The sequence below is a fragment of the Oncorhynchus gorbuscha genome, linkage group LG03 (genome assembly GCF_021184085.1).
Source record: "Oncorhynchus gorbuscha isolate QuinsamMale2020 ecotype Even-year linkage group LG03, OgorEven_v1.0, whole genome shotgun sequence".
NCBI lineage: Eukaryota > Metazoa > Chordata > Actinopteri > Salmoniformes > Salmonidae > Oncorhynchus > Oncorhynchus gorbuscha.
In genome coordinates, this window is record NC_060175.1 from 92,771,082 (window position 1) to 92,790,525 (window position 19,444).

Sequence of the window (19,444 nt, forward strand, 5' to 3'; positions counted from 1 at the left end):
TCCTGTTTGAAATACTTTTATTCAACACATTTACAAATTCAGCAGAAAAAAAGGTTGCTGTGGAAATTAAGATCTGTTTATATGTTTGTGTAATCAAAATGTTTTACATTTAGCAGTTGCATTTCAATTTTACAAGTTGTTTATACTCAGTAGTTATAAGTTTTAAATCTCATCTATGTTACACAGAGGAAAATGTTTATTTGCGAGGAAGCTTCTCTTCACCCAGCGATGTAATGACTAATTCTGTCCTCCAGAAGTTCCTAGATATTGGTGCCACAAGTTCCTGTGGAAGTTCAAAGAAAACATTTCGAAAGCGTTTCCTTCCTTCCTCCGTTTACAACATTATTGATGCGCTGAAAGAGAAAAATGGGAGACAGATGAGAGGGACAAAGAGCCCATCATTTACATGACTATTTCTTAGTGAACAAGGCTGAATCCTGATTCTCCACAATTCTCCATAAATGTGTACTTGCACACTGCTGGTCATGCTTTCTTTTGTTTTATAATGTAAGAAACTCCCTTCAGCCAATGCTTACACCAATCAAATACTTTGAAATGAAAGTGTGCAAGTGTACACTTTGGGAGAAGGGTGAACAATCTGGACCCAAGAGAGTCAGACTAAGAAGCCTTCTCTTGTGACATGTCTAGCCTGTGAAGGCAGCACACGTTTCAGTAACAGCTTTCATGTTCCCCTTCCTCCATTGTCCTTCGGTGATGATGGCTAGTTAAGTCTCAATGTGACACTGTGGTGCTTCCTTTTTCTACAACCCAGCAACATCAGAGTGACTGGTGCTCATGTCGCTAAGCTTGCATTCCTTCTTCCTAGTGTCTGGTCCTCCTGCGTTGGGTGCAGTTTCTTGGGGATTCGACCCTCCTGGGAACTCCCTGGGTACATAGTGGACCACAGCGTTGATCAGGTTGGAACGGAAGCTCTTGCTGAGGAAGTTGTAAAGGATAGGGTTGGCGATGCAGTGGAAGAGCGACAGGCCCTCAACCACACCGTAGGAGTTGTAGAGCACCTCCACTGTGTTGCAGCTGAACACGTGAGGGTCCAGATCATCCACCATCATCAGGAACAAGACGATGTGGTACGGCAGCCAGCAGAGGACAAACACCAGGGAGTACACATGCACCAGCCAGACATCCCGTTTTCCCTGCACGTCTGGAGCGGAGCGCACCGCTCGGGCTATCAAGATGTTACAGGTGACGATGATGGAGGCCGGGCCAAGGAACTGGAAGATGAGGCAGAGGAAGGAGACGGAGACAAACCACTCAGTGTAGTTGTTCTCTGGCAGCATGTAGCAGCCCGGCTCGTCCCACTCCAGCAGGTCCATGTGGACGTTCTCCAGCAGAGCCAGGAACAGGGAGAGGAGCCAGAGACCACCGCAGAGTAGCCAGCGGCGACGTCTGGCTATGGGGAAGCAGGCAGGAGACGAGGGCCTGGACAGGGACAGGTAGCGCTCCAGGGTCATGAAGGCCAGGAAGAAGGAGCTGCTATAGAAGTTGATCACGTAGATGAGGTGGGTGACTTTACATAGGAAGCGGCCCCACAGCCATACCTTGTCCATGGTCACCTCCAGCATGTAGAAGGGTAACATCAGAACCACCATCAGGTCCGACAAGCTCACGTTGATGACGCAGAACAAGACACCGTTGGCCGAGTGGCGCCGGCGCCAATTGACCCAGACCACCAGGGTGTTTTCAGCCAGCCCCACCATGAACAGCAGCAGGTAGAGCAGGAACAAGGCGATCCGCTGATAGTCCTTATCCAGATTGAGGGTGCACTCGTAGACGAACCAGGGCGTGCCATTGAAGAAATTTAACGAGGAGTTGTGCAAGTCAAATTCGTTCATTGTCTATTGAAAGCAGAGGAAATTGTTAGCCGTGTTAGGAGTTCAGAATTGGTATAATCAGATTAAAGTCAGACATAATGTAAGCAGTGGAGGACGTGCAGTGGTGAAACATGCATTTCTGTCTGGTTCTGAGCTGCAAGATGAAATGTGAGGAGCATTTCACACCAGAGAATTGTCATGAAGAATATATATATAGTTTTTTTTTATCAACCTGAGACAAAGTCAGACACTATGGCATGTGTACACCTGCTAATTTGAGATAATCATAATTTGCTGTTCTCCCCCCAGTTTTCCTCTTATCATAATAATACAGCCAAAAAAATGCATGAATAAATTACTATGTAGATCATGAGGTAATTAAATAATAAATATTCACAAATTAAGTTTTTCATTTTTCACTTAGTGTATCAAGTCTAAACTCAAATCGTTCAATTTTTACTAGAGGTGAAGAACAGCAGGAAGCCGTACTTTTGTGATACATACAGTACCTTGATGTGCTGTGGCGAAGAGAACCTGGTGATAGATGATGAGTGGTTAGAAAAGGTCCCTCAGGGCAGGGGGTTCTGGTGGTCTGCCTGCCTGAGGCTGAGGCTTGGAGGAGCGAGGAGGCTGGACTGGCTCTGGGGTCCTGGAGAATCTGTGCTTAGTTCAGGCTGACTGGACTGACAGACAAAGCCCTCTCCTCCCCCGTCCTGTCTTCTCAGTGCCAGAGTTGACAGGACATCCTAAGAAGGGGGGTGGGGGTTGGTAGTGTGAAGAGCAGGAAAGCCTTGACTGTGGAGCTGCCAGGGGGGAAATACTGGCCTGTGTCCCAAATAGCTCCCCATTCCCAATTTAGTGGAGTACTTTTTATTGCCTTGTTTAAAACTAATGCATTATATAGGTAATACAGTGCCATTTGAAAAGCTGTTACAGGGTCAGTGTGACTAGGTGAAACAGAGAATGCAGCCTATCTAGAATCTCTACCATTACCTCCATAACAGCTGCAAACTTAGCACAAACACAGATTGTCTGCTCCTCTATCAACCCTTATATTTCCTTCACATATAAAGTAAGTGGTAAATACAGTGCATTTGGAAAGTTTTCAGACCCCTTGCCTTTTTCCACATTTTGTTAAATCAAACATTGATTAAATAAATGTTTTTATCAATCTACACACAATACCCCATAATGATGAAGCGGAAACAGATTTGCAAATGTATTAAATATAAACAAATTCCTTATTTACATAAGTATTCAGACCGTTTGCTATGAGACACAAAATTGAGCTCAGGTGCATCCTGTTTCCATTGATCATCCTTGAGATGTTTCTACAACTTGATTGGAGTCCACCTGTGGTAACATGATTTGGAAAGGCACACACCTGTCTAGATAAGGTCCCATAGTTGACAGTTGACACAGAAAAAACCAAGCCATGAGGTCAAAGGAATTGTCCAAAGAGCTCCGTGACAGGATTGTGTCAAGGCACAGATCTGGGGAATGGTACCAAAATAATTCTGCAGGATTGAAGGACTCAGAGAACACAGTGGTCCCCATCATTCTTAAATGGAAGAAGTTTGGAACCACCAAGACCCTTCCTAGAGCTGACCGCCCGGCCAAACTGAGCAATCGGTGGAGAAGGGCCTTGGTCAGGGAGGTGACCAAGATCCCGATGGTCACTCTGACAGAGCTCCAGAGTTTCACAAGGCCAGACTGATTACCAGGACGTGTACTCACTTCACTGACAATTTCAACCTCTCCCTCACCAAGTCTGTAATACATACATGCTTCAAGCAGACGGGGGGCGGCAGGTAGCCTAGTGGTTAGGGCGATGGACAAGTAACCGAAAGGTTGCAAGATTGAATACCCGAGCTGACAAGGTAAAAATATGTCGTTCTGCCCCTGAACAAGGCAGTTAACCCACTGTTCCTAGGCTGTCATTGAAATTAAGAATCGGCTTGCCTAGTTAAATAAAAGGTCAAATAAATAAAATAGACCACCATAATCACTGTGACCAAGAAAGCGAAGGCAACCTGCCTAAATCACCACAGAACCGTAGCATGTTTCCTTTCAAAGCCATGAAGTGCTTTGAAAGGCTTGTCATGGGTCACAACATAATCATCCCGGAAACCCTAGACCCACTCCAATTCGCATACAGCCCTAACAGATCCGCATAATACGCAATCGCAAATCCCACTCCACACTGCCCTTTCCCACCTGGACAAAAGGAACACCTATGTGAGAATTCTGATCATTGACAACAGCTCAGTGGTCAACACCATAGTGACCACAAAGCTCATCACTAAGCTAAGGACCCTGGGACTAAACACCTTCCCTCTGCAACTGGATCCTGAACTTCCTGACGGCCGTCCCCAGGTGGTAAGGGTAAGCAACAACACATCTGCCACGGTGATCCTTAACACGGGGGCCCCTCAGGGGTGCATGCTTAGTCCTCTCCTGTACTCCCTGTTCACCCCACGACTGTGTGGCCAAGCACAACTCCAACACCATCATTAAGTTTGCTGATGACACAACAAGTTGTAGGCCTGATCACAGACAACGATGAGACAGCCTAGATCAGAGACCTGGCAGTGTGGTGCCATGACAACAACCTCTCTCAACGTGAGCAAAACCAAGGAGCTGATCTTGGACTACAGGAAAGGGAGGGCCAAACAGGCCCCAATTAACATCTACAGGGCTGAAGTTCCTTGTTGTCCACATCACCAACAAACGATCATGGTCCAAACACATGGTCCAATCAAAAACTTGATTTAATGAAAACCTGCTCCAGAGTGCTCAGGACCTCAGACTGGGGTCGAAGGTTCACCTTCCAACAGGACAACAACAGCCAAGGCAACGCAGGAGTGGCTTCGGAACAAGTCTCTGAATGTCCTTGAGTGGCCCAGCCAGAGCCCGGATTTGAACCCGATCAAACATCTCTGGAGAGACCTGAAAATAGTTGTGCAGCAACACTCCCCATCCAACCTGACAGAGCTTGAGAGGATCTGCAGAGAAGGTGAAAAACTCCCCAAATACAAGTGTGCCAAGCTTATAGAATCATACCCAAGAAGACTCGAGGCTGTAATCGCTGACAAAGGTGCTTCAACGGTTTTTTATTTTACCCTTATTTGACTGGGCAAGTCAGTTAATAACAAATTCTTATTTTCAATGACGGCCTAGGAACAGTGGGTTAACTGCCTTGTTCAGGAGCAGAAGACAGATTTTTACCTTGTCAGCTCATGGAATTGATCTCGCAACCTTTCGGTTACTAGTCCAACGCTCTAATCACTAGGCTATCTGCCGCCCCAAAGTACTGAATAAAGGGTCTGAATACTTTCTGAACTTCTCTGTCCAGTTATTCTGCGGCGAACAACAATTCTATCAATTGTCTTCTAAGATGAAACTTCAGTAAAAACACAGCTTAGTTGGTATGAAGGTGCTGTGTGATAAACCAAAAAAACAGCCGCTTAACATAAGACAATCCCAGGAAGCCCCTTTAGCCGTAGAGGAGTGATGAATAGCAGAGAGTAGGGGGACATTGGAAGCATCAAACCTCACTGGCGTGAGAGAGCCCTTTAATCTGAACCCCCCTCCATCTCTCCCGGTCCGTGATGTTCGTCTCAGCACTCACTTTGAAATCACTACTTCAACTACAGTAGCTTGGCAGCCACTCTGTACAGCCAGTTGTAGGCAATTATTTTACTTACAACATGTCAATGGATAGTTTCATCTACCTTGGAAGGGGTGTATTTCCTGAAAGCTCCGTAGCATTAACATCATCCTTTGGCCGATCTATGAACTTAGTGCTATGAATTTAGGTGGGAATCACCCCTAGTCAGTTTTCCTATTGAAATAGTGAGTCAGATCATTAAGTCGTCAACACCTGTCAGGTTAGGTGACAAAGCAAAGGACATGATATCAGCATTTGGAAACCACTTGACATCATTGGCATAGCATTACATCAACTTATTTGGTGCTTTTTTGCTGTAATATAACTTCAGTTCTCACCATCAGCTCCATTTAACATGTGTAATTTGTTTGTTTTCATTGATTTTATGGGACCCAGGGCTCCCTGTAAAGCATGGGCTATTGTCAATGAGTGGACTATCCTGGCTAAATAAATCAAACTAAATTAATGAGCAGTCAGCACTATTGTTCTGTTGAAGAGTTCAAGTGGCAACAGCCACCACAGCCTTCCAGGGGTCGGCGTGATAAGGAGCGGCACAGGGAAGACGTTTGTGTTGGCCGAGGCTCATGGGACATGTTCTGAAAGCAGTGTTTCAACTTCCACCTCTCTCTGGGTTGTCGGTTGTCAGCATTTCTGTTAGTTTAAGGCTGATATTTTTTATCTCCTGAGTCTGCCCATCCTGCTTACGTCCCTTTGTTAAGAGTTGTCAATTCCTCTCTTTTCCTAAAGCAACAGGAAGAGGTCTGTCAGCAGAATTATGCCTTCTGACCTCCTCCAGTCCACGTGTTGGGCTAAGCCTGTTATCTGTGGCCAGCGTAACACTCAAATAACCCTAGTGGTAGCACTGTACCGCTAACCAAACTAACCCCCTATCAACTGTACCGCTAACCAAACTAACCCCCTATCAACTGTACCGCTAACCAAACTAATCCCCTATCAACTATACCGCTAACCAAACCCCCCTATCAACTGTACCGCTAACCAAACCCCCCTATCAACTGTACCGCTAACCAAACCCCCTATCAACTGTACCGCTAACCAAACCCCCTATCAACTGTACCGCTAACCAAACCCCCTATCAACTGTACCGCTAACCAAACCCCCCTATCAACTGTACCGCTAACCAAACCCCCCTATCAACTGTACCGCTAACCAAACTCCCCTATCAACTGTACCGCTAACCAAACTCCCCTATCAACTGTAACGCTAACCAAACTAACACAAAAAAGCAATGCCTCGCTCCCCTACGTGACCTAGATATTGTATTGATATGTAGGCTGTGTGCCATTTTGAAATGTATGTACTGTAGTTCTGTCCTTGAGATGCTCTTGTCTATTAATGTTCTGCATTATGCTTTCGCAACAGCTAATGGAGATCCTAATAAAATACCAAACTCACAACCATATCAACTGTACCACTAACCACACACCAAGAGAGAGATGTGTGTGACTGCTATAATCTAATCTATAAAAAAAACCATTTCAGAAAATCTTTGTAAAATATATTTTGATCCAAAAGCTGATTTGCAAAAATACAAGATGTGCAATCACAATGGTTACAAGGCGTCATTTACTCATACTGTAACTATTTAGCCCGTCAATGTATTCAACTTCTATACTAGAAAACTCATCACATCTTTAAGGCAATCAAATTGCATAAAGCAGCTGAAATGTAGTGCTATATTCTATGAGTGACACATAATACCCAAGCTAGCTCTTCTGTGGAGTCTCTTCAAATGTCATAATAATAGTTGTCGTCAAATCTGACCAAGCATAGACCATCGTCTACCTCTACTCATCTTTTATTCTAGCTTGGTCCATTGCTGTCATTGTCAAGAAAACATGTTTGGCATGACAATGTGTGAGAGGGAGTAGGAATGATTATACTTATATTCCCCATAACAATGATCTTGAGAAGTCCTTTAAAAATGACTCAGTTTGAGGCACCAAAAGGTATTCAAAAGGACATTGTCAGTCCAACAACAGGGTCTGGTTCCAAGTCCACTCATGATAGCATAATGCTACACATGATCCAATGTGAGATGATGAGGGACGTTCATGGCAAATCCCAGAAGGCAGAGACAAATTGCTCTGATATTTACTGTAGGGTTCACTACAATGATATGTTCCTATGTCCAGTTATATTAGTATATTCAGTACATCACACCAATCCAAGGTTGTGTTCAGTAGCCCGTAAATAACCATGATTTCTTATTGGACAAGTTCAGGTAGTTAAGTCATTGGTAGTACAGCACCTCCCAGTTTCCTACCGCTTCCTTCTGTTTGGTGCTTAATGGACACGACCCAGGATTTCAACTGACTGGGTTATAGGGGCAATCTGGGATTCAAACAAACAACAAAGTGGTGGATATATCAATCCCAGGTTGTCCCTTTAAGTCTATTCTATCCTTTTCAGTGTAACATCTCTCTGAGGACACAAAGCAACAGTATTAGCCTAAGTACCCTTTTGCTACAAAGTCAGTCAAGAGTGCTTATCAATATGGAATCACATTCATCTTATCAATCTAAAAATAAATATGTATCAGTCAGTAATACATTACAACAATGGAAACAGTAAAGTGTGAGATCAAAATAACATGATCTGTGTGTTTAGATTTTTTGGGTCAATATTTCATGATATAAATGTACATCAGAAGAAAAACAAGGCCGAAAGTCACAGAACAAAAGTAAAAGAGAAAGAACAATACAAACCATCCAATCTAAATGGGAAAAGGTTGGTTGTATCAGTGGTGGTTATAATGTCCTGCTATGCAAAGATGTTGGCGATGAAATCACGAAATCGTTTGGCGTACTGTTCTGGGTGGACAGTGGAGATTTCAGCACCAGCCTGAAGACAGAGGCATAGAGAAGGGTACACGTCAGACCGAGTAGCTCATATAAATGGGAATGAAAAGCGTCAATGAAATGCTCATTTTCCGGATAAAAGTTAAACAAATAAGATAGTGCCTACAGGAAGTATTCATACCTCTTGACTAATTCCACATTTTGTTGTTACAGCCTGAATTAAAAATGGATTAAATGTTGGAAATTTCACCCATCTACACACAATACCCCATAATGACAAAGTGAAAACATGTTTTTAGACATTGAAAATGAAATGGAAAACTATCACACACAAGTATTCACACGCCTCAATCAACACGTTTGAATCACCTTTGGCAACAATTACAGGTGAGTTTATATGGGTAAGTCTCTAAGAGCTTTCCACATCTGGATTGTGCAACATTTGCCCATTAGTCTTTTCAAATTTCTTTAAGCACTGTCAAATTTGTTGTTGATCAACAATTTTCAGGTCTTGCCATAGATTTAAGTAGATTTAAGTCTAAACTAACTCGGCCACTCAGGAACATTCACCCTCTTCTTGGTAAGCAACTACAACGAAGATTTGGCCTTGTGTTTTAGGTTATTGTCCGGCTGAAAGGTGAATTAATCTCCCAGTGTCTGGTGGAAAGCAAAATTAACCAGGTTTTCCTCTAGGATTTTGCCTGTGCTTTGTGCAATTCCCTTTCTTTCTTATCCTGCAAAACTCTCCAGTCCTTAACAATTACAAGCATACCCATAACATGATGCAGCCACCACTATGCTTGAAAATATGGAAAGTGGTACACAGTAATGTTTTATATTGGGTTTGACCCAAACATAATACTTTGTATTCAAACCTTGTCTCAGAGCATTTTGTATTATTCTGTACATAAATCCAATACCTCCGCTTGGTATGTATTAATTTTTGGATGTCCATCACCTATTTTGTATTACAATCCATATTATACGTTACGAATTTGTAAAATGTAGAATATATTACAGATTCTAGCTAGGTGGCTATGTCAGCTAGGCTAGGGGTTAAGGTTAAGTTTAGAAGTTAGGTTAAAGGATTAGATTTAGCTAAAAGGTTTAAGGTTAGCTAACATGCTAAGTAGCGGCAAAGTAACTAAAAAGTAGCAAGAAGTTGAAAAGTTACTAATTAGCTAAAATGCTGAAGTTGTCCATGATGAAATTCAAACTCGCAACCTTTGGGTTGCTAGACGTTCACGTTATATGCCCACCCATGCCGACAAACCACCCTACTTTAGTTTTTGCCTTAAGCAACCACCCGTCTTATGTAACCATACCAAACATAACATATACTATTTTGATTGTCCCGGATGCATTTTTAATATGTTACGTCTAGTTTATTAGACCAGGCTGTATTTAAGGTATATTTTTCAGTATTACTTTAGTGCCTTGTTGCAAACAGGTTTGGTGCATGGTTTGGAATATGTTTTATTCTGTACAGCCTTTTTTTCAATCAGTCAATTAAGTTTGTATTGTGTAGTAAATACGCTGAACAAAAATATAAACAACATATAAAGGGTTGGTCCCTTGTTTCATGAGCTGAAATAAAAGATCCCAGAATTGTTCCATAAACATTTTGCACAAATTTGTTTACATCCCTGTTAGTGAGCATTTCACCAAGATAATCCAACCACCTGACATGTGTGGAAAATCAAGAAGCTAATTAAACAGCATGATTATTACACAAGTGCACCTTGTACTGGGGACAAAACACCCCTCTAAAATGTCACACAACACCACAGATGTCTCAGGTTTTGAGGGAGCGTACAATTGGCATGCTGCCTGCAGGAATGTCCATCAGAGCTGTTGTCAGAGAACGTTATGTTAATTTCTCTATCATAAGCCGCCTCCAACGTCGTTTTAGAGAATTTGGCTGTGCCTCCAACCGGTGTCGTGTGGGCGAGCGTTAGCTGATGTCAACGTGAACAGAGTGCCCCATGGTGGCGATCAGGTTATGGTATGGGCAGGCATAAGCTACGGAGAACAAACACAACTGCATTTTATCAATAGCAATTTGAATGACCAGAGATAACGTGACGAGATCTTGGAGGCTAATTGTTGTGCCAGTCATCCACCACCACCACCTCATGTATCAGCATGATAATGCACAGCCTCATGTCGCAAGGATTTGTACACAATTCCTGGAAGCTGAAAGTGTCCCAGTTCTTCCATGGTCTGCATACTCACCAGACAAGTCACCCATTAAGCATTTTTGGGATGCTCTGGATTGACGTGTACGACAGCATGTTACAGTTCCCGTCAATATCCAGCAACTTCGCACAGCCATTGAAGGAGTGAGACAACATTCCACAGGCTACAATCAACAGCCTGATCAACTCTATGCGAAGGAGATGTGTCACGCAGCATGGTGGTCACAACAGATACTGACTGGTTTTCTGATCCACGGCTCTACCTTTTTTTAAGGTATGTGACCAACAGATGCATAGCTGTATTTCCAGTCATGTGAAATCCATAGACTAGGACTTAATGGACTTATTTCAATTGACTGATTTCCTTCTATGAACGGTAACGCAGTTGGATGTTACGTTTATATTTTTGTTCAGTATACAATGTTATTAATCCATCCTCAGTTATCTCCTATCACAGCCACTAAACTCTGTAACTGTTATAAAGTCACCATTGGCCTCATGGTGAAATCCCTGAGCGGTTTCCTTCCTCTCCGGCAACAGAGATAGGAAGGACGACTAAACATGTAGTGACTGGGAGTACTGATACACCATCCAAAGTGTAATTAATAACTTGATGCTCAAAGGGATAATTTGTGTTTACCCATCTACCAATAGGTGCCCTTCTTCGCAAGGCATTGGAAAACCTCTCTGGTCTTTGTGGTTGAATTGGTGTTTGAAATTCACTGCTTGATAGAGGGAACTTACATATAATTGTATGTGTGAGGTACAGAGACCAGGTAGCCATTCAAAAATCATGTTAAACACTATTATTGCACACAGAGTGATCTTATTACATGACTTGTTAAGCCACATTGTTAGGGATTAAATACTTGAGTCTAACTTTCATTTTTTATGAATTAGTCAAATGTTCAAAAACAAATTATGCTAACATTATGGGGTATTGTGTGTAGGCCAATGACCAACAATCTACATGTAATTCATTTTAAATTCAGGACGTAACAACAAAATGTGGAAAAAAATCAAGGGGTGTAAATACTTTCTGAAGGCCCTGTAATCTAATGGGAGAGCCTTAACCCTCTTATTTCAAAGATGTGATCAGCACAACATTGAAACCAGGGAAAACAAGAAATGACATTGGTAATAGATCACTTTCAATTATCGATTAATAGGGAATGATGTTAGAAAAAGCAATAAATGCACAGTATGCACCAGGCTGTATCACATGATGGGGAGTCCCATAGGGTGGCGCACAATTGGCCCAGCGATGTCCGGGTTTGGTCGGTGCAGGCCGTCATTGTAAATAAGAATTTGTTCGTAACTGACTTGCCTAGCTAAATAAAGGTTAACATTACAGTATGCACTGAGTATCTCATCCCTTCGCCCTTTTCACTCACCCCATGCTTGACAGTTTTGGCTGCGTGAGCGGCTTTCTTCTTGGTGTCGTACTGTGTTAGAACGTCTATCAGACCCATGAAGTACACCTCCTTCTGAGGGGCTCCTGAGGGGGGAAAACAGACCAGATGCTGAATAAAGTCACTGCTTAAAAACCCAAATGACCCAACTTCCAGTGTAACTTCAAATCCAGGAATAGAGTCAATTCCATTTAAAAAATCATTCAATTCAGTAGGGAAATTGAGAATCCAATGTCTTAAAATGATTAACTTGATCCAAACCCTGTAATTTCCAAACTGCCCTTGAACCTACCAGGGGCACTCCTTATGGCATACACATCCACATAGGGGTCAAACTCCCCGGGCCCCAGGGGCTTGCAGGAGGCCATGTAGCCAGCGATGCCCTCAGGAGACGTGCTGTAGGAGCACGCGTTAGGGACCTGCATCAGGCCATTCTCAGTCTCCCCATCCTCCTCAATAGAGGGTTCCTCTCCCTCCTCCTCTTCCCGCTCAGCCCGCCCCAAGTCATGGATACCCAGGAGCAGGCTGTAGTCCATAATCTTTAGCTTGACAAGAAACTATAGAACAGGACACACACACCAGATGATTACTATGAATGGAGATGGTGGTATAATGGCAACAAACAGCTAGAATGTTTCTACTGCCACCTTGTGTTAGACTCAATAGAATAGGATGACAGTTTCTAGAACTTGAGAGGTCAACATAGAAATAGACTGAATTCTAGTTTTAAATCTGTGGAGGTCACATTACCTCCACATCTCTGTTGAGTTTCTCCATGACCTTCTCCTTCTGCTCCTCGTTCACATACACCTTCTGCATGTTGTTTCTGAAGTCCATGTCCTTGTAGGTGGGCAGCTCTTTCACCTGAGGAACCGTTATGAAACAAACGCATGAGAACTTTCCCAAGCATGTCAAGTGGCCCCTAAAACTAAACTCTGGACCTCAAAGACCATTCCACTACATTTAAAAAAAAATTCAAGGATCATCAATTTGTAATATTTTGCAATTGTTTCCAGTCGCCACCAGTATATTGCCACAACCTCATGAGGAAAAAAACAACTTACTCTTCAAATAAAATCTTATTGGTCACAAACACATGGTTAGCATATGTTATTGTGAGTTTAGCAAAATGTTTATGCTTCTAGATCTGACAGTGCAGGAGTATCTAGTATCAACAAAACCTAATATCTAACTAATTTCACAGCAAAACCTAATACACACAATCTAGTAAAGGAATGGGATAAGAATATATAAGTTTAAAATATATGGATCAGCCGTGACAGAGTGGCTAAGATGAAATAATGTAGGATACAGTATATACAATATACAACTTTCAATGCAGAATTACCTTCCCATTGTTCCTCAACTGCAGTGTATGATATACAACTTTATAATCGCTGAGTCTTTACTTTTATCCAGCATAAAAAAATATATATTTCAAATTTTGCTACATAAGACCAAGTCAAGGTGGTGGGTCACATGTATTGTGGGTTAGTGTCACAATACCAGAATTTTGACTTTAATTCCAATAGCAGGTTTAGTATCACGATGCTCGATACCAGAACGATACCATGGCAAAAGAAGGTGTATTAGCCAAAGTCACAGAATGGCACTTGAGCTCAAACTCATTAAACTTTACATTTTTCAGAGACAGCCATGTATGCATTAATGCAGAATCCAAAACTCTGTCCTCGGGACCCCAAGGGGTGCACATTTTGTTTTTGCTCTAGCACTACATAGCTAATTCAAATAATCAAGCTTTGATCATTTTAATCAGCTGTGCAGTCTTAACGGGAAAAAACAAAACATGCACCCCATGGTTTCCTGAGAACAGAGTTCGGGAAACGCTGTATTAATGAATTAACTGCATCATACAATCAATTTGACTTCATTTTTACCAATGTAGCTACATAACATAATGGTAATAATTTATTTGAATGCTATATCTATTGATAAACCAGGTATATCAAGATATAGGCCTATTCTCAACACAGGTGAATGCATATTCAATAAGAGTGTATGCATTGATGTTTTGAGCTTGTTTTGGCTGATTTTATGGGGCTACAGAGGAATCAACAACATTTGCATAAAAGCAGCAATGCCTTCTTTTATAAATGCATGCTCTATATCTATGAGCTAATGACATCATTCACACACACACAGTGAAAAAGACTGGAGAGATGTGACTATGGCGAGGGACACAAAGTGAATTAATAAAGATTTTGGGAATGGCTAGGTTTCCATCCAATTGGCGACAGATTTTCATGCGAATATTTAAACAAATCTGTATAACAACTATATGCACATTTTCCCACCAGAGATGTGTTTCTATCACATTTACTTTTTACACTATAGGTTAGAGCCTAGGTGGCAGGGTAGCCTAATGGTTAGAGCATTGGACTAGTAACCGAAAGGTTGCAAATTCAAATCGCCGAGCTGATAAGGTACAAAATCTGTCGTTCTGCCCCTGAACAGGCAGTTAACCCACTGTTCCTAGGCAGTCATTGAAAATAAGAATTTGTTCTTAAATGACTTGCCTAGTAAAATCAAATAAATTCACTGTGTGGTCTACCTACACCTGTTGTATTTGGCACATGTGACAAATAAAATTTGATTTAACATGCATTTATATTTGGTACAGAATTTTTAGGTATTATGTCACATGCAGCCTTTTATCATCAAATCAAAGTGTATTTGTCACGTGCGCCAAATACAACAGGTGTAGGTAGACCATACAGTGAATTAATTTTACTATAGAAGGTATAGGTATAGAAATTCTTACTTACAAGCCCTTAACCAACAATGCAGTTAAGAAAATACAAAAAAATAAATCAAAGTAAGAATAACAAATAATTAAAGAGCAGCAGTAGATAACAATAGCGGGGCTATATACAGGGGGCACCGGTGTTGAGGTAATATGTACATGTAGATAGAGTTATTAGTGACTATGCATAGATAGAGTAGCAATTGTTCTCGCGGGAGGAGAGGGGCAATGCAAATCATCTGGGTAGCCATTTGATTAGATGTTCAGGAGTCTTATGGCTTGGGGTAGAAGCTAGGAGCCTCTTGCATCTAGACTTGGCACTCCGGTACTGTTTGCCGTGCGGTAGCACAGAGAACAGTTTATGACTAAAGTGGCTGGAGTTTGACAATTTTTAGGGCCTTCCTCTGACACTGCCTGGTATAGAGGTCCTGGATGGCAGGAAGCTTGGCCCTGGTGATGTACTGGGCCGTACGCACTACCCTCTGTAGTGCCTTGCGGTCAGAGGCCGAGTAGTTGTCATACCAGGCAGTGATGCAACCCGTCAAATGCTCTCGATGGTGCAGCTGTAAAACCTTTTGAGGATCTGAGGACCCCCGACAAATCTTTTCAGTCTCCGGAGGGGGAATAGGTTTTATAGTGTCCTCTTCACGACTGTCTTGGTGTGCTTGGACCATGTTAGTTTGTTGGTGATGTGGACACCAAGGAACTTGAAGCTCTCAACCTTCTCCACTACAACCCCGTCGAAGAGAATGGGGGCGTGCTTTGTCCTCCTTTTCCTGTAGTCCACAATCATCTCCTTTGTCTTGATCACGTTGAAGGAGAGGTTGTTGTCCTTGCACCACATGGTCAGGTCTCTGGCCTCCTCCCTATAGGCTCTCATCGTTAAATGGGTTTCCATCGTATTTTCAACTCTACTGATGTTTCTCACAAAACATTGTTTTATATAGCGAGATTATATTATGGGAAAAATAGTAAGAATGGTAGCCAAGCATCGATTATCATGTCACCAAAATAAGGCCCTTGATATTTACTGGAAAGGGGCATCAAGCTCATCACCTTGCACTTTCACCACCCTGTTTTGCTCATAATTTAGTTCCTCTGTACCCTAATAAACTGCATGCTTTCCCGATGAGTCGTAGAGGGAGGACCACAGAACATGTTATCACGTGACTAAGTTTAATTCAATATGATGGTTATTATATCAATACCAACCCAAAAAGATCCCACCTTGTCTGGCGTATTTTGTTTTGTCGACATTAAAAGATTGGATGGAAACCTGGTTAATGATTATGTTTTTTTGGTGACAATCAGCACATTTTGCATTATGGTACCACAAACAAAGTACTATGGTAGTGAATTGATGTTAGCGTCATCTGTAAGATAGCAAAAAAAGTTGGAAGCTACTGGTATGTTCTGTTCATGCATTGTAAAGTGTTCTAGCCTGTAAAGGACATTGCTTTGCGAACAGTAATTAACAGTTGCAACATTTCTACATTATTCAACTGTTTGCTTCTGTACAGCATGAGAGGAGAGCTAACATGATGCATCCCAGACTCACAGTGAGTTCAGTGGTTCCTCAATACAGGCTAGATCTAGCAATGGATAACTGGAGCAGGCACGGTGCTCTCGTGCCATAAGGTGATATTGTCTACAGACTTGATCCTTTCTCAGTCAGTAGACAAAGTGAAACGAGTTTGATAGAAGTACCGAAAGTAACAAATTCTAGTACCAAACTATTTTTAAAGTGTTATAGGATATAAAAAGTTCCGAACTTTCGGTATACCGTGCGACACTACTGTGGGTGCCTAACAGAGCTAGTCCTTAAGGCAATTTTCACATGCATGGTTGGTTGGGTGAGACAGACATTCTTAGTTGGCTTACCCGCTCTTTGTCACTTGCTTCACGAGACACCAGAGAGCCCTGAGTATCAATAAGATTAGAGTTTAATAGGCAAGGTCAGGGATTATACGAGTGTAAATCATGAAGTAGCGTAAGGAACAAGCATTACAGAACACTACAGGTGTATAAGCATTATACAACAGGTGACTAGAGTTGCAAAATTCCAGTAACTTTCCCCAAAAGTATTTAAGAAATAAATCCTCCAATCAGGATTCCTGGAAAACCTGGGGATTTTCAGTAAGTAACAGGAATTTTGCAACCCTAGGTGTGTCTCTCTCTCATCTGGATGTAGTACTGTGTGTGTGTGTACGCGTTTGTGTTTTTCTTTCAGTCTCACCTTAAGGTCGTACTTCCTGTGCACCACCAGTCTGTGGCTGAACATGTTCCTCATGACGATCAGGTAGGTCTCCTCATTCTCTACACCCACACGGTACATCCCCAGGAACTGGGGCAGCAGAGTGCTTCCGTGACACTTCACTATGTGCTGCAGCCAGGGAGAAGAGGGGGACAAATTAATGGCGAATAGACTGGGATTGTGTCTGAAATTACTCCAAGGGCCCAGGTCAAAAGTAGTGCATTATATAGAGCCATTTAAAAAAATTACAAGCAAACGTCACGTTTGAGGGATGCACACGCATCCCACACCAAAAACCTCTGTAGCAGGATAGCTAACGCTTAAGTCGAGACCTTGACTAATAGTGAGTGAGTGATTGAAAAATAAAAACACGCAAGACTGACGGAGCTATAGCTCTGTTCAACAAGTATATTATTCTTCTGGCTATACCCATCTCTATTTGTGATATTTTACCTTGCCTGGCTGGCTTGCTACAGTAGGTAATCAAACCTCTGATGAAATCTGTGATGTATCTGATTACATGTTTGTTAACTTGAATGAGCTGCATTTGAAGTTGCACGTGATCATATCCACTGCTAGGTAAACAGAGCTTTTTGATTCCAAACTGCGCTCACAACTTCTCATAAAGTGGCCTGGAAATGGTTCTGTAGAATAGGATGCCATCTGGAACACATCAGTACTATACATTCACATGATTCCTTTCACCTCTGGTTGAATATGAAAATGAAACATTTTTCTACACTGGAACCCGAATTACTTGCTCTTACATTTTCTCTTTGTCTTGCTCTCTCTCTCTTTCCAGGTTACAAATATGTCCCCACTTAGTCTGATCAAAAATGTGTCAGACCAAGTGTCAAATTGAAACAGAGGTGGTCCCTGCAGATATCTCCTTACTATTAACCTTTCTGGCGTAGGCGTTCCGCTAGCGACCCACCTCGACAACATCTGGTGAAATTGCAGAGTGCCAAATTCAAGTCATAATAAACATTCATAAAAAAATACAAGTGTTATGCATCAGTTTAAAGATGAACTTCTTGTTAATCCAGCCGCTTTGTCAGAATCCAAAAAGGATTTACGGTGAAAGCATACCATGCGATTATCTGAGGACAGCGCACGGCTTACAAAAGCATACAAACATTTTAGGAATTACAAAAGTCAGAAATAGCGATAAAATGAATTACTTACCTTTGAAGAACTTCATATGTTTGCAGTCACAAGAGTCCCAGCTACACAATAAATTTTTGTTTTGTTCGATAAAGTCCCTCTTTATATCTCAAAAACTCTGTTTTGTTGGCGCGTTTCATTCAGTAATCCACTGGCTCAAAGCCGGTCAAAACCTGCAGATGAATACATCCTAATAGTACCGGTAAAGTTCATCAAAACATATCAAATTATGTTTATAATCAATCCTCAGGTTGTCAATTGTCTAAATAATCGATAATATTTCAACCGGACAATAGCGTATTCAATTAAAAGGAAAAACAACGAAGGGGGCGCAATCGGGTACGCGCGCAAACCAGCAATACATGATTCTACACTCCACTGACAGAAAGGTCTCATTCTTCTTAATTTTTCAGAAAACAAGCCGGAACAATGTCTAAAGACTTGACATCTAGTGGAAGCTATAGGAACTGCAATCTGGGTCCGAACCCATTAGATACTCTAAATCAAATCAAATTTTATTTGTCACATACACATGGTTAGTAGATATTAATGCGGGTGTAGCAATGTGTAGCAATGCTTGTGCTTCTAGTTTCGACAATGCAGTAATAACCAACGAGTAATCTAACCTAACAACCAATTCCACAACTACAACCTTATGCACACACAAGTTTATGGGGATAAAGAATTTGTACATAAAGATATGAATGAGTGATGGTACAGAACGGATGTGGCAAGATGCAGTGGATGGTATCGAGTACAGTATATACAGTGGGGCAAAAAAATTGTGCAAGTTCTCCCACTTAAAAAAGATGAGAGGCCTGTCATTTTCATCATAGGTACACTTCAACCATGACAGACAAAATGAGAGAAAAAAAAAATCCAGAAAATCACATTGTAGGATTTTTAATGAATTTATTTGCAAATTATGGTGGAAAGTAAGTATATGGGCCATTGAATAAGTCCGTAAACACACCAGCCAGCTCTAAGCATTCAATTGAAAATACCCACATAAAAAATAACACTTCCTGGATGGATTTTCCTCAGGTTTTCACCTGCCATATCAGTTCAATTATACTCAGACATTTTAACAGTTTTGGAAACTTTAGAGTGTTTTCTATTGAAATCTACTAATTATATGCATATCCTAGCTTCTGGGCCTGAGTAAAAGGCAGTTTACTTTGGGCACGCTTCTCATCCAGATGTCGAAATACTGCGCCCAACCCATAAGAAGTTTTGAGCAAAGCTTCCCTCAAGAAGGCAGGGGCTGTACTAGACATAAAAAAATCACAAGGCAGTGATGTTTAAACAACCAGTGACTCTTGACTTGA

General features: G+C 41.7%; 2 protein-coding genes and 1 long non-coding RNA gene across 5 annotated transcripts in view; all 3 read right to left on the bottom strand.

Moving 5' to 3' along the window:
* Positions 1-2,478, bottom strand: LOC124032238 (G-protein coupled receptor 182-like). 2 transcript variants are annotated; one of them, XM_046344485.1, is made up of 2 exons: positions 2,342-2,478; positions 1-1,856 (listed from the first exon to the last, which is right to left on the bottom strand). In XM_046344485.1, the coding sequence occupies exon 2, from the start codon at positions 1,851-1,853 to the stop codon at positions 762-764; it is 1,092 nt and encodes a 363-aa protein (XP_046200441.1). In that variant the 5' UTR covers positions 1,854-1,856; positions 2,342-2,478; the 3' UTR covers positions 1-761. The 2 variants fall into 2 exon arrangements, with proteins under 2 accessions (XP_046200441.1, XP_046200442.1); XM_046344486.1 differs by having other exon boundaries at positions 2,337-2,473.
* Positions 2,440-19,444, bottom strand: part of LOC124032237 (phosphatidylinositol 5-phosphate 4-kinase type-2 gamma-like) — a 26,662-nt gene continuing 9,657 nt past the window's right edge. Inside the window, exons 5-11 of one of the 2 annotated variants that reach the window (XR_006838228.1) lie at positions 16,935-17,081; positions 16,580-16,618; positions 12,685-12,798; positions 12,227-12,491; positions 11,917-12,020; positions 8,232-8,367; positions 2,440-2,578 (exon numbers count right to left, since the gene is read on the bottom strand). Coding sequence is in view for 1 of the 2 variants with exons in the window: in XM_046344484.1 (XP_046200440.1) it covers positions 8,287-8,367; positions 11,917-12,020; positions 12,227-12,491; positions 12,685-12,798; positions 16,580-16,618; positions 16,935-17,081 (750 nt within the window). In the remaining variant the exon portion in view is untranslated. Of the gene's footprint in view, positions 2,579-7,008; positions 8,368-11,916; positions 12,021-12,226; positions 12,492-12,684; positions 12,799-16,579; positions 16,619-16,934; positions 17,082-19,444 lie in introns of those variants that run through there. The other variant, XM_046344484.1, reaches the window with a different exon arrangement.
* LOC124032239 overlaps positions 19,015-19,444 on the bottom strand; it is a 2,054-nt gene continuing 1,624 nt past the window's right edge. Inside the window, exon 2 of the long non-coding RNA XR_006838229.1 lies at positions 19,015-19,385. This is a non-coding gene — a long non-coding RNA (uncharacterized LOC124032239). The remainder of the gene's footprint in view (positions 19,386-19,444) is intronic.

Bases quoted from the DNA above. Each gene is read 5' to 3' on its own strand.
- LOC124032238 (XM_046344485.1), bottom strand. From the start codon at position 1,853: ATGAACGAATTTGACTTGCACAACTCCTCGTTAAATTTCTTCAATGGC.